We start from the raw sequence: 16,357 nt of genomic DNA, 5'->3' as shown, positions 1-16,357 counted from the left end.
GTTGCAGAATAGGGCAACTGTGCGTGGGCGTGGGCGAAGGGGACTGTAGGAGACGGCCAGACTGCTAGATAACAGTTGATTTTTTTTTGTTTTCTAAATTAAGTAAATTTATAAACAAAGTTTACTGCAGATGATCGTAATTGTGCTTTTACTCATGCGTAGTATTCTTTACCGGGTTCCGTTGGGAGGTCAGCGGAGCCTCCGGGTTTTTTTTCTCATTGTTTGTTAATACGCTAGATGTGACGCCTTTTGTATTTGAGAAAATTATAAATTTAGGACTTCACACAATACGCTTCGTAAATATAGGACTTCAAACATCTTCGTAAAAATAACCTTCGAAACGTTGGCTTCTTGATTTCTATGATATTTGGTGTATTAAGATTCTTTTCTCATCTAAATACATGTATTTGTTCCAAAATAATCCTATTACCCTTCAGTCATTTAGACGATGATTTGGAAGCCTCCAGCGTTGGGTGTGTCTGGGCTAGCCACCTGCCGCCGCCAAGGGCAGGCTGACTGGCCGCCTTGGCTGGCTGGCTGGCTGCCGCCTTGGCTGGCTTGCCTGGATTAGCATTCCTCACAAATATGCAGTGGGTTCAAGATGCTTTGATATATATATTTCACAAGTTTCACTCCGTCGGGATGCACTCAAAACAATATCATTGGACACCATTGATGATCGAGTTCTGAACCTGAAATGCAGCCGCAGGTTTTAGATTAGACTCGGTCACCATAAAATGCACAAGTTCATATATAATAAAAATTAACCAAAATGACCATATGCAATAACAAATTCATGATTTTAGCATAAACAAGTTCATCTTAGGAAACCATAAATTTGTTCTAATCGAGTTCCATCGCATATCAATTAAAGCATAAGTTTACATCTCTTCACAAATAAAGTCATTCATCTCATAAAACCATAATTTTGTTTCAAACGATACGAGTCATATGAAATAAACCATAAGTTTACATCTCATCACAGCTAAAAAAAATCATCCAATAAGATCAATATGTGTCTCCACTATCTGTAGGCTATCCCAATCAACACTTTGCACATGATCTACTTCGGACCTAAACAAGTGAAATCAATTTTAATACCATGACCCTACTCATAAATAATTAACACCAAACATTGTACTCTATTGCCGGGGGAGGAGCAGTGGGCAACAACGTTCTCGTTAGGGCTAGGGCATTGGACATGGCGTCGGTACGAGCAATCACAGCGGCCTCCGGTGGGGCTTAATCAATCATGCCGTCGGGTTTGGGTGCAGCCAGGCCTGAGGTCGTCGTGTCCAGGAGAGAGGCCAGCACGGCCCGCCCTTTTGGCCTCGGGGTCGGGGGTTACGGAGGGAACGGCGGCGGCGGGTTGGGGATGGAACGGCGTCGGGGGTTAGGGCATCGGGAACATGAACGATCGGGCAGATGGAACGTTGAGCAGATGAAACGATCAATGATACGTAATACCAGAAGGGTAAAAGGGCCACTTTGGGGAACAAATACATGTATTTAGATGAGAAAAGAGTCTTAATACACTAAATGTCATAGAAATCAAGAAGCCAACGTTTCAAGAGTTATTTTTACGAAAATAATGTTTGGTGTCTTATATTTACGAAGCAAGTGCTAAATCAGAAAATTTCTCTTTGTATTTGGCCAGTGCGTTCCTTGTTGTCATGCCATCAACGGGCCCCTAATAAACCTAAAAAAAATCCCAGCAGTGGCGAATCCACGTATCCACTTGAGACTGACTGACTGAGGGATAAGAATTCTTTTATTGCTTAGAAAGCGCACAAAGAGACGCAAAAGAGCATAAAATTGCGGAGCCGTTGCTCACCCATGCACGGCACGGCAGATTCGAGAGCTCAGACTTCAGACTTTCTCAGAGGGCCTACCCTTCACAGGCAGATTCCTGCCTTGAGAGCTCAGACTTCAGACTTTCTCAGAGGGCCTACCCTTCACATTAGGGATGAAAACGGTACGAATATTTTCCGAGCGTATTTGAAACCGAATCCGTTTAGAGGGGTTGAGATATGTCCGTATCCGAGTCTGGATATCCAACATCCGATACCGTATCCGTATCCGAATACTCAAATCGCATATTTATGATGTCGATATCCAATCGTATCCTATCCGACATAGTTGACACTATCCATATTCAAATTCGAATCCGAACAGAAATATAAAAAATAAATATAATATCGATGATATCCGTCCTTATCCGATCCGTTTCCATCCCTACTCCACATTCCTCAAGTGGGTCCCCCGCGACGGTGAGACATCTAGCTAGAAGCCATCATTGCTGTCAATCAAACAAATCAACAAACTACTGTACCAGCCGGCAGCCGCCGGCCACCTCAGCGCTCTCGACAACGCAGCCCAATGGGCCATAGCCTATTTTGTTGCGCTTCGGCCGTTAGGGAGGTTGGAGTACAAATGGGCCTGCATCGGATCACCAAACCGGACCCAGAAAGCAACTTGGGACGAGAGAAATAACAGCACCTCCAAAAGCATCCTTATACTCTTATTACTAGAATAGAGATTTAGTTTAAAAAAAGAATAGAGATTTGGTGGGGAAAAAACCAAGTAATTACTTCTTTAATTAGATCTCCAAATATAACAATTCTCAAGTTTCAATTTAAAGCTAACATATGATGGATAGCAGGGTTGCATTCTACCCTGACGCCTCTCCGACCCTCCCCGGCTCCCCTCGTCTTGCCCCTCCCTAGTCACACTAGCCCGGTCCCATGTGGCAGAATTGCCCAATTTCTAATCTCAAGTGTATTTGTCAGCCGTTTGACACTAAGTATATAAGAGACCAAGTTAAACTCACTACACTGTCGAGCACACCCATATTTCCACTAGGATCATAAGTGAGAAGACAAAACTTTAAAACATCAAAATCATTTTTTTCATTACATGCGTGTCCGATATAGAGAGCCAACTGAACCAAACCAAAAACACAATGATGTGCCATTAGAGATTGTCAGATCGGGGTGCCTTGTATGTACAGAAGGTAACTCCTGTCCCAAGGCCTCCTTGAGTTCAACTAGCACATTAATGCATATACAAGCGTTAAAACATGACCACATAAATCTAGAAAGAAAAACAGCAATCGAAATCCTTGATCGATAATGATACAATTAACATGTCCGGACGCCAGGAGTCCCTCTGAACGCCACGTGGTCTCACGCTATCCACTTATTGTATCCACCGCACATAAAAATAATATTCGATATCTCTCCCTCAAGTGGCCACTCAGACTTATCCTCTCACTCTTCCGTTCCATCTCATCTCTCTCTCTCCTCTGTCTCCGTGAAATCACATAGCGCCATTGCCTCCTTCCTCCATCCAAGCCGACCATGCCTCCTCCTCCCTCAGTTCCGGCGGCGTTTGCTTGGCCTCCTCCCCAACCCCAGCGCCGACGAGATGCCTTGCCGCTGTAGGGGGCGTCGCCGGGATGCCTCGCCGTTGCAAGGGGGTGCCGCGCGCTGCCTGGCGATGGCCGCCGGCGCACGCGCCAAGGGGCCTTAGGTCGTCCCCGGCCGAGCCAAGGCCACCCATGAGCACGGCTGGTGCTGGTGGTTATCGCGCGCCGCCGGCTCCCACCGTGATGGCTGGAATTGATCGGCCCTGGCCTTCCCTCCCCTCTGTTGCAAATGTATGTTTCAAGTGTTTTAGTGCTATGTTGCAAATGTTTTATGTAGATGTTGCAAAAGTATATTAGGATGTTGCATATGTTGCAGTAACTATACACATGTGTTACAAGCGTCTGTTCCAAATGTTTCATCTGTTTTTTCATATGTATGTTGCAAGTGTATTTATTTGGATGTTGCATACGTTTCACACATATGTTGATAGTGTTTTTATCTAGATGTTATATATGTTTTGCAATGGCTTTTCAAGTATTTTCAGGTTTTTTTTTCAAGTGTTTCATCTGTTTTCAGACGTATGTTGCAAATGTTTCATCTAAATGTTTTAAAAGTAGATCGGGTGTTGCACATGTGCAATGGCGCCGGTGGCCGGCGGACAGCGGCCTGCCGCAGGGCTTCGGCTCCTACCTCGCGCAGCGCGCCTCACCCTCTCCTCTCCTTTCGCTCCCCTCCCTTCCTTTCCCTTCCCTCCATCTCGCCATGGTAGCTCGAGCTCACGTGGGGAAACAGAGGGGCGCGGACGGCCCCGCGTGTGGGCGGGCGGCGTGGGCGGGGCAAGTTGTCCGGCCGGCGGCGCGGAATCCGAGCAGGCAGGGCGCACAGCACGAAACAGGAGCGGGAAATAGAGAGCAGCCGCGGACGTCCGCGGACGTCCGGAGCTCCAGACGCCGGCGTCCGTCCGGACGTCTGGGCGCTAGCACTGCCCATCCTTGATAGCAGAGTAGAAGCATGTGAGATTGTGTACATTCAGCAACTTCCAATAGGCAAAGTACATAAAAAAAATAGAAGTACGAATGTATAATCAACTTAGTATCCCAGTACAATAAGAAATAGAAGCTATGCAACAATTACAGATCGTTGTTTCAGCTAGAGTTAATGCAGTGGGAAACATATATACAGATTTTTAACTGAGGCGTCCACAATAACATGGCACGCCATCCAGCTACTGACCTTAACAACTCAAGCTGCCTTCTTGCTCTTGTATTTGCTAGCACAGATGACATAAACAATCAGGTTCAGAAAACTGAGGCCAGCAATGAGCCGGAAGAAGTAATCAAGATGTCCTTCGTTCAAGTTGTCAGGAATCCATCCAGGGTTACCTCCCCTTGTAGTCAAGTATGCAACCATTGTCAAAATGAACGTGCTGAGATAGTTCCCGGAGGCAATAGTGAGAAGATTAAGTGCGCTGCAGACGCTCCTCATGGCGTCCGGTGACTGATTATAAAAGAACTCGATCGCTCCGATGAATGTGAACACCTCTGCTAGACCGATCAGGAAATACTGAGGGATTTGCCAGCATATGCTCACTGGGACTGGGATGTTCTGATCCACCAGGTGTGCTTCCCTGGCAACTGCTAGCCGCTTGATTTCAAGGACTGCAGCGACTGACATAGCTATGATGGAAATTACCAGGCCAATGCCCATCCTCTGCAACTCTGTAAAGCCCCTTCCGTTGCCAGTGAATCTCCTAGCTATTGGAACCATGATGTAATCGTACATCGGGACACATACAATGACGCTTAGGGTGTCAAAAGTAGATAATGACGCTGGAGGAAACTTGAATGAACCCAAGGATGGGTCAAGCACCATCCCTTGTTCCACAAACATTGTTGACGTCTGAGCATATGCAACAGAAAACACGATTGTTGTTGCCCATATAGGGAACATCCTTACCAGTATCTTCAGTTCTTCCACCTGGGTGACAGTGCATATCCGCCAGGGAATGTTGAAGTCAGCCATTTTCACATCAGCTTTGGTAACCGTAGCAGCCTTGTCTAAACATCTGAATCAAAAATCAGTTCAACTATGTTACGCACTTAGCTTCCGCACAATATGGGAAAAGAAGGCGAACATCTATCACAAAACTAGTCACAAATGTTCTTGTATTAGGCAAAATAACAGAGAAAAAAAATGGCTAGTATGTATGCTTAGAGCATCACCAAGAGTATCCTATTTTTTTCCTCCTAAAAACATGTAGTTTTGCAACTCCTAAAAAGATATTGGTAGAAAAAAGAAGGTCATCTCCGAGAGTTTCCAATGATCCACTCCTAAAACATAAAAGACAATTTTACATTAAGAATCATATACTGTTTCTAAATTATTGTAACCATTTTTATATATTTTCTCTCGTACATTTGCATCAGGAACCCTTTCCTACTTCTTATAATTTTGCACACCCTTCCACCTTTAGATTGACTGACCGGCGACGGATACGCACCGTATCCGCGCGCCCACTACTACGCGTAAAGTTACGCGTAACGGGGGAGGATTTTTCAAGTGCCTAAATTTTAGGAGCATGGATTAGGAGTTGTTGGAGATGTGTTTTTTCTCATCTTGTTAAAAACCAAAGATTAGGAAGGAAAATAGGATCCTCTTGAGATGTTCTTACAAGTTGCAATTTAGTATATATACCTAAATCCTGACCTGAAAAAATCAGAACTGATGCGGCAACTAGTAAAAAAAAACTATTTTCAGAAGTAACTAATTAAAATTTTGTTCTTGACTATGGCGCTCTGCTAGGTTATACTATAAATATATTATTTCAATATATTTCGTATCCTCTAATGGTAAGTAATTCCTCCAAAACTATACACCCAATGCACTAACCGTATGTGCTGCAAGCATACACCGAATGACCACTCTCTGATAGTCTGACGCACTAAACATGTGTTGCAAGTATATACTGAATGGCATACCAGGCTCATAAGCCTAGGTGGATCAGAAGATGTCCAATTATCAGTAAGCAGAGACGACATCAAAATCATTTTGCCATTCTTGTCAGTATATGAGGTCTATTTCTGCATGAGGTTGATTTTTCTCCAAGAGTAATTTTCTGATTTGTTTATGTTATAATACACAGCAGATGTGTTTTCAAGAACATGATCAATCGCAAAGGTAAATATGCTGATTTAATGAAAGAATCCGAACATTGAAGTATGTCTAATTGAGTATCTGATTCAAGCACAAAGTAAGAGACGCTATATCTGTCAGGCTTAATGCTTTCTTTATTTCTGAACGAATTCTTGTTCATGGGCAGATACCGAGCGCTTCCTATGCAAAGAACTTTGTTCTGTATTACAAGCGCCACAATGACAACAACTACTATTCTTTACTAAGGAATAATTATTTTGCCATTTCAGAAGTGTGGCAATTAATCATATTCTCATCTTTACCACATACAGCTTCACAATCTATCTTAGTTTGCAGCTGCTTCTATTTTCATCTGATTAAGATGGCATACCTGAGTTCATCTGTGTGCTCTAATTGCCGACTCCCCTCAATTGTTGATACCCCATCAGGTAGCTCATACAAGAGAGAGCTGTCCTCTGGGACAGGCACATTCCACTTGCGCAAAGAGGCAACAATCACCTGGCATACTCGTGTAATAGGACTACCTCCAGGTTTTTGGAACCTGTAAAGTGATGTGCCAGAGAAGAAGCTTATGATTGCCAGCCCCATGAATACAGTCGGAATGCCAAAGCCCAGTCCCCATCCTACATTGTCTTGCACCCAAACCAGAAAGCTGCTTGATATGAGAGCACCAATGTTTATTGAAAAATAGAACCAATTAAAGAAAGAACCCTTCTGAATCCGCTCAGCTGGATCTGTATCATCAAATTGATCCGCTCCAAAGGATGAGACGCACGGCTTAATTCCACCAGTACCCAGGGCAATCAGATAAAGGCCAAGAAAAAAGACAGTATACTGAAAAGGGCTTGCTGGTGGGCAAACGGATCCTTCACAGGATGGAGGCATGAGCATAGGAACCGATGCTGAAAGAGTCAGTATTGACATCCCCTATAAAATTAAAAGATGATGTCAAGTTAAATAATAACAAACTAACAGGGCTATTCCAGGATTAGTTGATTGTAGCACTATGTATATGGGCTAAACATGAATTAAGCAAAAGCCCGTATTCTACTACAAAGAATTTGAGGGCCTATTCATTAGTCAAAAAAGGAACGAATTACTCGCATGTCCCTTTACAACAGTGTTACCATGGCACTTCAGAGCAAAGATGACTTACGATGAAGTATACTGTGGAGAATGTTGCAATTGTCCAATACCTCCCCCAGTATGCATCAGCCAGGATTGCTCCAATAAGCGCAGTCAAGTAGCAAGTTCCCTGCCATGTAGTCACATTGCTAGCAGCATAGGCATTGCCAGCATGTAGCTTTTTTGTCAAGTAAGTAACAAGGTTCGTGGAGATGCCATAATAGGCCAGTCGTTCACAGCATTCATTACCTAGATTAACCTTAATAGTTAGTTGCAGGTTATGGGGGATTAAGGGGGTGTTTGGATCCGGCTACTAAAATTTAGGAGGTGTGTCGGGAGGATGTTACATGGGGTGTTCGGATACTAATAAAAAAACAAATTACATAGTATGTCAGTACTCCACGAGATGAATTTTTAAGCCTAATTAATCCATCATTAGCACGTGTTTACTGTAGCAAAACATTGTCAAACCATGGACTAATTAGGCTTAAAAGATTCGTTTCGCAAATTAGTCACAAACTATGCAATTAGTTTCGTAATTAGTGTATATTTAATACTCCATGCATGTGTCCAAACATTCGATGGGACAGCGACTAAAATTTAGGAGGGACAACCAAACACCCCCTAAATTGGAAGAGCACACGTAGTGAATTTACTCTGGACACTTACCTAATATGAATGGACATGCCTTCCATTTACCAGTTCTTTCCTTGACAACAGGATTTCCAGAAAAGTCAACTGATCCATCTCCAGTGTATACTAGTTGGTTGGATTCCTGGAACCAATAAGATTATGTTATTGCTCTGTTGAACACATAGCACAGGTACTAACAGACAAGAGCACTTTGACTATGTATGCAAATCATCATACATTATTGCACAGGCTTGGACTAAATTAAGACAGTAGCCAATATGGCTTTCTACATTGATTCAGGAGTCAAATGCACCGAAGATCCATTAACTTATGTAGGAGTTTAGGTTAGGTCCATCAACTCTTAAAGTTGATTTCTGGGTAAATAAACATTTTAAGCCGTTTACCATAGGTCAAAACTAGTCCATGTTTGCATCTAGCAGTGACATGGCATGCTGACTGTACAACTCCCAAATGAGGCATTTCATCAAGTCATGGATGTGAGAGAAGTAGCATGGTCACCAGCGCCGCAGCCGCTGCGCGCGCCCCTTCCCCCACGCCGTCACCCGGGTGCCGGCGTGCGTCCATGCCCCATGCATGTGTCAGGACCCAGACACAGAGAAGTGAAGATGGCGCCCTAAAGCTTTACGTGTTCGCTAGGGCAAAGCGTAGTATTACTTTATGATGTATCATGTTCCCTTACATGTGGGCCATAGGCCAGACTAAGTATTAAACCCTGCTGTAAGCCGTTTGGGCACGACTATTGCTTATCTGAAAAATAGAATCGGATCGAGGACAGGTTCCTCCTCCGTTCCCCATCTCTGTGTATTGCTCTCTATCTCCTCACGTCGACAGCGACCTCGTCGGCTCCCAAGGGGCGTGACAGGTGGTATCGGAGACCAACTTTCCTTGGCGTGGGTGGCGGATCTCACCGATCTCGCTCCGACGCTAGTTATCGGCTCCTCGGTTGCTGGACAACATGGCGGTGGTGGATCTCACGTTCCGGCGCGGCGATGACAACCCTCCATCCTTCATCACCTTCAGGTAGTGCTTCCCGTTCCCGTCTTGCCTTGATCTACAGCTCGTAATTCCGGGTAGGCAGATCGATCTTCGTCGAGCATCCTAGGTGTTCGATACGAGGTCTCAGAAGACCACCCTTTGGTTGAGCTGGGTCGGCAGCGGCTGCGGGGTCGCCTACTTCCACCACCACCACCATCCACCCACCAATCCACCAGCAACCCCACCACCACCCACAAATTCACCAGATCCACTACATCTTTGGCTCAACACTCGACTGGGGTACTACTTCAACACTTACTTGGTTCAGGAGGCGCGAACTGTGGTGAGCAACACCCAATTTTGCTCCCTTATCCTCATTAGCAAGCAATCGGTCGAGCCCAGGGTTACGGGACAAGTACCCGTGTAAAATTCCGTAAGTTCGCGTGCCGGTTGTTGTGCGGTGGCGAAGGCGGGGAAGTGTCCACACACTCGGGTTGCAGAGCACTTCTCTGTGTAAAATCCCTTGGTGGTGCCTCACTTCCAGGTGTAGTCGGCGACGTGGTGTAGCAAGCTCACGGGGAGGTGTTTACCAAACCGATTGCTCCACCAGCTTCAAGTTCCTGTTACCAATATAGTCACCACGGCTCCACCCAAATCATCGAAGCAAACCCAGTTCGTACTCGACGCCATGTCGAAGAACTCATGACAAGGGCCGTTGGGAACAGGTGATGGAACACTTCGATCTCATTTTCCAGAAAATGAATGACATTGGATTGATCCAGCAGGATATCAAACGAGATCTCAATGCCACGAAGGATGATCAGAAGCTGATAGCTAAGCAGGTTCAGGCTAATGGGCAGGCCGTTGCTAGTCTGACTTTGCGTCACATGGAGAAAGAAGTTGTGTCTGACCACTCTGATGATGTTTCTGTTATTTTCGAGGAAGAAGAACATGACTTCCAGAATGTCTTTGCAACAAAGAAAAATGACTTCAAGCCAGGCTCTTCCAAGCAACCCAAACAGCATGAGGACTCTCTACCTCATCACAGTTTGCCCAAGATACATTTTCCCAAATTTGATGGCTCCAATCCAAAGATATGGTTTGATAACTGCATCAACTATTTCACCATCTACTCTATTCCTGAGAGGTTGAAGGTAACAGCTGCAACAATGCATTTGGAAGGCAATGCCTCCAAATGGTGGCAGGCATATAAGCAGAATCATGCTACACCTGACTGGAAGGCTTTCTGTCAAGTCATACAAGAGAAGTTTGGGGCTGATGATTACAGGCATGCAATTAATGAGTTGCTCTCCCTCAAACAAACTGGGTCTGTGGAGGACTACACAACAACTTTTCAGTCCTTGTAGTTTGACATTTCTATGCACAATTGCCACTATGATGAACTCTTCTTTGCAACCACATATGTCCAAGGGTTGAAAGAAGAGATCAGAGCTACTGCGGAACCTCATGTCCCTGTTACAGTGGAAAGGGCATCAATGATTGCTAGAATTAAGCAGAGAACACTAGAGAGAAACAAGATCAAATACAACAGAACTGTCCCACCTCAGAAGCATGCTGTCAACAAAGGGGACACTCCCCAACAACAGCCTAACTACAATCTGCAGAGAATCAGACAGCTCAGGGATTATAGAAGGACCAACGACCTATGTTTTGCTTGTGGTGAGAAATATGAGCCCGGTCATCAGGAACACTGCCCTAAGCCCCAGAAGGCTCAAGTCCATGCATTGGTTATCAATGACCTGGACAACGATAAAGAGGAAATCACAGAAGACCACTTGAATCAATTGGCTGTGGAAGATGCTCTAACTGAGGACTTCGGTCACTTATCATTACATGCCTTTTCCAGTGCAGATTCAGAAATGCTATCAAGCTGAAAACTCTGGTTAAAGACAAGGTGATGCTCATTCTCGTGGACTCAGGGAGTTCTCATAGTTTTGTTAGTACCAATTTTGTCAAACTGGCAAATATCCCAACAGTCCCTATGCCACCCAATAAAGTCAAATTAGCTGATGGTCACTGGTTACAAACTACAGCTCAGGTGCCACAACTTCAGTGGTATATTCAAGGCCACACCTTAACTAGTGACATGATTGTACTGGACATGGCACCATATGATGCCATTCTTGGCTATGACTGGCTCCGGAGCAATAGTCCTATGACTTGTAATTGGAACACGAAATCTCTGGCATTTATCCACAAAGGGCAGCAGATCACATTACAAGGCTTATTACCACCTCCACTCAAAGCAACCCCAATCTCAGCAACCAAACTGTACAACTCTACCAAGGGAAATGATGCTTGGGCTTTTGCAATAGTCACTGCACAAGAAACTGCTCTACCTGATCTAGAAATTATTTCTTCCCAAGTCCCAGACTGTATTCAGAAAGTATTGGATCAGCATCAATAGGTCTTTCAAGATCCACAGACACTGCCACCAGAAAGAAGTTATGACCATGCTACTCCATTAGTCCCTGGAGCAGTACCTGCGAATGCTAGACCATATCATTATTCTCCACAGCTCAAAACCGAGATAGAAGAGCAAGTGAAGCAACTGCTGCAAAATGGTTTTATTACACACAGTCATAGTCCTTTTGCTTCTCCTGTACTCCTAGTTAAGAAAAAGGATGGCACATGGCGTTTCTGTGTAGATTACAGAAAGTTGAATGATCTCACAATCAAGAATAGGTTTTCTCTTCCCATCATAGAAAAAATCCTAGACGAACTCTCTGGATCAAGATTTTTCACCAAATTAGACATGAAGTCAGGTTATCATCAGATCAGGAGGCTACCTGAAGATGAATATAAGACTGCTTTCAAAACCCATGATGGCCACTATCAATTCAAAGTGATGCCATTTGGGCTTACTAATGCCCCTGCCACATTTCAATGTGTGATGAATCAAATCTTGCAACCATTCTTGAGAAAGTTTGTTTTGGTCTTTCTAGATGATATCTTGATCTACATCAATTTCCTAAAAGAACACAGCACTCATCTGCAAATGGTTCTTCAGACACTGAAAGACAAACTTTACCTCAAGCAGTCCAAATGCTCTTTTGCTCAGCCTCAATTGGAATATTTGGGACACATTATCTCTTCACAAGGGGTGGCTACTAATCCAAGTAAGATTTCAGCAATGTTACATTGGCCCAAACCAACAACATTCACTGAGTTAAGAGCATTTCTAGGCTTAACTGGGTACTACAGGAAATTTGTTAAAGGCTATGGCATCCTTGCTAAACCCCTAACCAACTTGTTAAGATCCAAGCACTTTCAGTGGTCCTCACATGCTCAGCAGGCTTTTGATAACCTCAAACAAGCCATGACCACAACACCAGTATTGGCCTTACCAAATTTCAATGCACAGTTCACAGTAGAAACTGATGCTTGTGGAGATGGAATTGGTGCAGTTCTGATGCAATCTGGGCAGCCAATTGCTTTCTTAAGTAAAGCACTAGGGGAGAAACACAAGTCACTATCTATCTATGAGAAAGAATTTCTTGCCCTGATCATGGCAGTGGAGAAATGGAAATATTATCTCCAAAGACAAGAATTTGTAATCCTCACTGACCACAAATTCCTATCTTACCTCAGTGAGCAGAATTTACACTCAAAGATGCAAAGAAAAGCAATGACACGGTTGATGGGACTCCAATTTAAGACTGTACAGAAAAGGTAAAGAGAATTTAGTGGCTGATGCACTATCCAGATTGCAACATCTCAACAGTCTCCAAGCTGTATCCATGGTGAAATATGACTGGATCCAGGAAGTGCTCAACACATATACCACTGACTCTAAGCTCAAGATCTGTTGAAGCAGTTAGCTGTTCAAAGTCCAAATTCAGCCGGCTACTCTTTAGACAATGGTCTCATCAGATACAAGTCCAAGATTTGGATAGGTAACAACTCGGCCGTACAGACGAAAATCATATCTGCCTTCCATGACAGTGCCCTTGGGGGTCATTCAGGCACAAGAGCTACCTATCAGCGTCTCAAGAACCATTTTGCCTGGAAAGGAATCAAACAAGCTGTGGAGGACTTTATCAAGCAGTACAGTATCTGCCAACAAGCCAAACACTCTAACAGCTTACCTGCTGGCCTGCTACAACCACTCCGAATTCCAGCAGGAGTGTGGATGGACATCTCCATGGATTTTGTGGAAGGGTTGCCAAAGTCCCAGGGCTACATTGTGATCATGGTAGTTGTGGACAGATTAAGCAAGTATGCACACTTTGTGCCAGTCAAGCATCCCTATACTGCTGCATCAATAGCACAGTTATTCATGGATCACATTGTGAAATTACATGGCCTACCCCATTCCATAGTCAGTGATCGAGACACCATATTTGTCAGGACCCCAAACACAGAGAAGTGAAGATGGCGCCCTGAAGCTTTACGTGTTCGCTAGGGCAAAGCGTAGTATTACTTTATGATGTATCCTGTTGTTTGGGCACGACTATTGCTTATCTGAAAAATAGAATCGGATCGAGGACAGGTTCCTCCTCCGTTCCCCATCTCTGTGTATCGCTCTCGATCTCCTCACGTCGACGGCGACCTCGCCGGCGGCCAAGGGGCGTGACAGCATGCGGTCCCATCTCTGTGTATCGCTCTCGATCTCCTCACGTCGACGGCGACCTCGCCGGCGGCCAAGGGGTGTGACAGCATGCCGGATTGCCGGCTGCCGCTCACGAGAGCGATAGCGACGCGCAGGCACTTGGCCTCATCCTTGGCTCTCTTGATACTCGGCTTCACATCGTCGACCACTCGAGCTCCTTCTTGGTCTTCTCCAGCATGGACTGGTTGTTCACCTTTGGCTTCCTTCGACGACGCAAGTGAACAGCTCGGCCCAGTGTTCCTTTAACTGCGCAAGTAGAACAGCTCTGGGGAAGAAGGGTCGGGACACGTGACAGGTGACACACCATGGAGCGCGTGCTGGGAGAGGGCGACAGCGGCATCACTGCCGTCACGGTGTCCGTGGAGTCCCGCATGGTGTACGTCAGCTCCTCCGACGGCGTCGTCACGCACTGGCAGTGGCGCCGGGGCTCCTTCGACGGATGCCGATCACTCGTGCGTGCTGACGGTGACGGACCACAGGTGACCACCTGTCAAGTGCGTCGCCATGGACGAGCAGGACGATGCCGACGGCGCCCCTCGCCGGTGGGTCGTGTACATCGACAGCCTCGACAGGTCCGTCAAGGTGCGTCGCGTGTCCGACTCAGACGTCGGCATCGCGCCCGACCTGACGACGACCCCCGCACGCTACTGGAAGCGCTCCTCGCCATCGTCGTCGCTGCCGCCGCGCTCGTGGGAGCCCTACACGGTGACGCCGAAGCCGAAGCACATGGGCGTGGCACGAGTGACTGGGCACAGCGGGTTCCAGCTCCCTGCGACCGCGTGGTGGCCTCCCGCGTCGTCCGCGGCGGCCGCATGAAGGCAAGGGTGTGCGGAAGCGGCATGCGATGATGCTGATGCTGAACCAGAGCAGCCGAGCAGGCGGATGGAGGTACGGGGTAGATGTGGGTGCTTGTCGGCGGTGGCGTGCAGCAAGTGTTGCACAGCTCGTGGGGGTGGTGGCCGGCGTGCGCCGGAGCAAGGTTGAGCGTGGGCGATGGCGCGGGGGCAAGGGCGCACGCTGTCGGTGCTGCTTTCTCTCGCGTCCATGGCATGCTCGATGAAACAGTTCAGCTGAGAGTTGCCCAGTCACATGCCATGTCACAGCTAGACGCACACATGGATTAGTATGGACATGTGGTGAACGACTTCTTCGTTAATGGTTCTCCAGTGCATTTAGTTGTAAGTTCAGGTTTTAGTTTCAACACTCATGTGTAAAGGAAGCAATTACAGCTATATGCTGGCACTAGCAATGTGCCCATCAGCGAAATGCCTGGAGCACAAGGTGCTTTTGAACGCGGCCATGAGTTGAAAGAATCAACGAGATAAATTGTTTAAGCTCATCTATGTGTACCAAGCAAGCTATCCGAAATAAAGTGAAGAAAAAGATTAAAAGCTTCTAATTAACACTGCAATTGCCAATTGCAACCCAGAGAAGAGGAAAAGGAGTAGGGCCCTTAAAATTAAAAATATGTTACGCCTACAATCATGAAAGAACCTATGCTCCAGTGGTAGGGTAGTCCAGTGGGAGCGAACCCTGGTGAACCCTCGTGTCACACCTTTTTTTTACATTTTTTCTATAAAAAGCAGGATACACGCATGCGTGCGCGTTCAGTGATACTGTGTGTTTCTCGCGCACTAGAGGTTAGAGAGCCTCCCAATCGCCTTCCAATCTCATCTTTTACGTGTGTACAGACACGTACATGTGTGTATGCGTGGTATGAGTATGGAGTATGTTGTTTGTGTACGTCCAAGTTGTACCCGATAAAAAAAATCACCTCATGACTGCACGGCCATAGGTATAGTAAAGCACAAGAAATACGCTTACGCCCAAGTCATCCAGCCAAAGTAACAACAAATACTGAAATCTGGACGTAGTGCTGGTGCCAAGCTATCATTAGGAATCGTGTAACTACTAGATCAATCAGGTAGTTGACCTTAAATTCTTCCAGATCCGGTGCGCTAATAAGGCATGCTTCTTTCCTAAAATAAGCTACCAGTCTGACCAAAACATTCAACAAACCTAAACACGAGTACACAAAGCCTCTCTCAGTAAGGAGGAAAGGCCAGCCGGAGCCCGGAGGGAGGGTGGAAGTGCTCGTCAACTAACCTCCAGAGCGAGGAGCCCTTGCTCCTCCAGGGCGGGAGCCTCCACGCGCTCGGCGCCGGCCATGGACCGATCCCGGTGAAGACGCGGCAGGGGCAAAGAAGCCAAACACTGCACGCCTGATCGGAGCAGTTTTTTCTTTTATATATCCCAATTTTGGCGGAGAGAATGACTATTTGACATACTCGCAGTATATTCAGTGGGTTCGCAGACTTGTTACTTTCAACATTAGTTTCATAGATTTGTCATATAGTACTACTGTACTAGTCTAGTTAGTCACTGTCACCTTGTTTTTCATGCCATATTCCATATTTTCTCTTTACTTCTATTTTCTTTTCTTTTTTCC

General features: G+C 45.8%; 1 protein-coding gene across 1 annotated transcript; it reads right to left on the bottom strand.

Moving 5' to 3' along the window:
* Positions 1-4,430: 4,430 nt before the first annotated feature.
* Positions 4,431-16,144, bottom strand: LOC136538171 (protein NRT1/ PTR FAMILY 8.3-like). Its single transcript, XM_066530150.1, has 5 exons — positions 16,015-16,144; positions 8,316-8,421; positions 7,678-7,895; positions 6,892-7,448; positions 4,431-5,433 (listed from the first exon to the last, which is right to left on the bottom strand). Exons 1-5 carry the CDS (start codon positions 16,075-16,077, stop codon positions 4,611-4,613), a joined length of 1,767 nt encoding a protein of 588 aa, XP_066386247.1. The 5' UTR covers positions 16,078-16,144; the 3' UTR covers positions 4,431-4,610.
* Positions 16,145-16,357: the final 213 nt, after the last annotated feature.

The sequence above is a fragment of the Miscanthus floridulus genome, chromosome 2 (genome assembly GCF_019320115.1).
Source record: "Miscanthus floridulus cultivar M001 chromosome 2, ASM1932011v1, whole genome shotgun sequence".
NCBI lineage: Eukaryota > Viridiplantae > Streptophyta > Magnoliopsida > Poales > Poaceae > Miscanthus > Miscanthus floridulus.
This window is presented reverse-complemented; position numbering and strand designations above follow the sequence as displayed.

Excerpts from the sequence above, each read along its gene's own strand:
- LOC136538171 (XM_066530150.1), bottom strand. The coding sequence starts at position 16,077 with ATGGCCGGCGCCGAGCGCGTGGAGGCTCCCGCCCTGGAGGAGCAAGGG. Across the intron at positions 7,896-8,315 it reads GGCATGTCCATTCATATTAG|GTAATGAATGCTGTGAACGA; the intron begins GTAAGTGTCCAG and ends AGGTTAATCTAG. Across the intron at positions 5,434-6,891 it reads GAGCACACAGATGAACTCAG|ATGTTTAGACAAGGCTGCTA; the intron begins GTATGCCATCTT and ends TTTTTGATTCAG.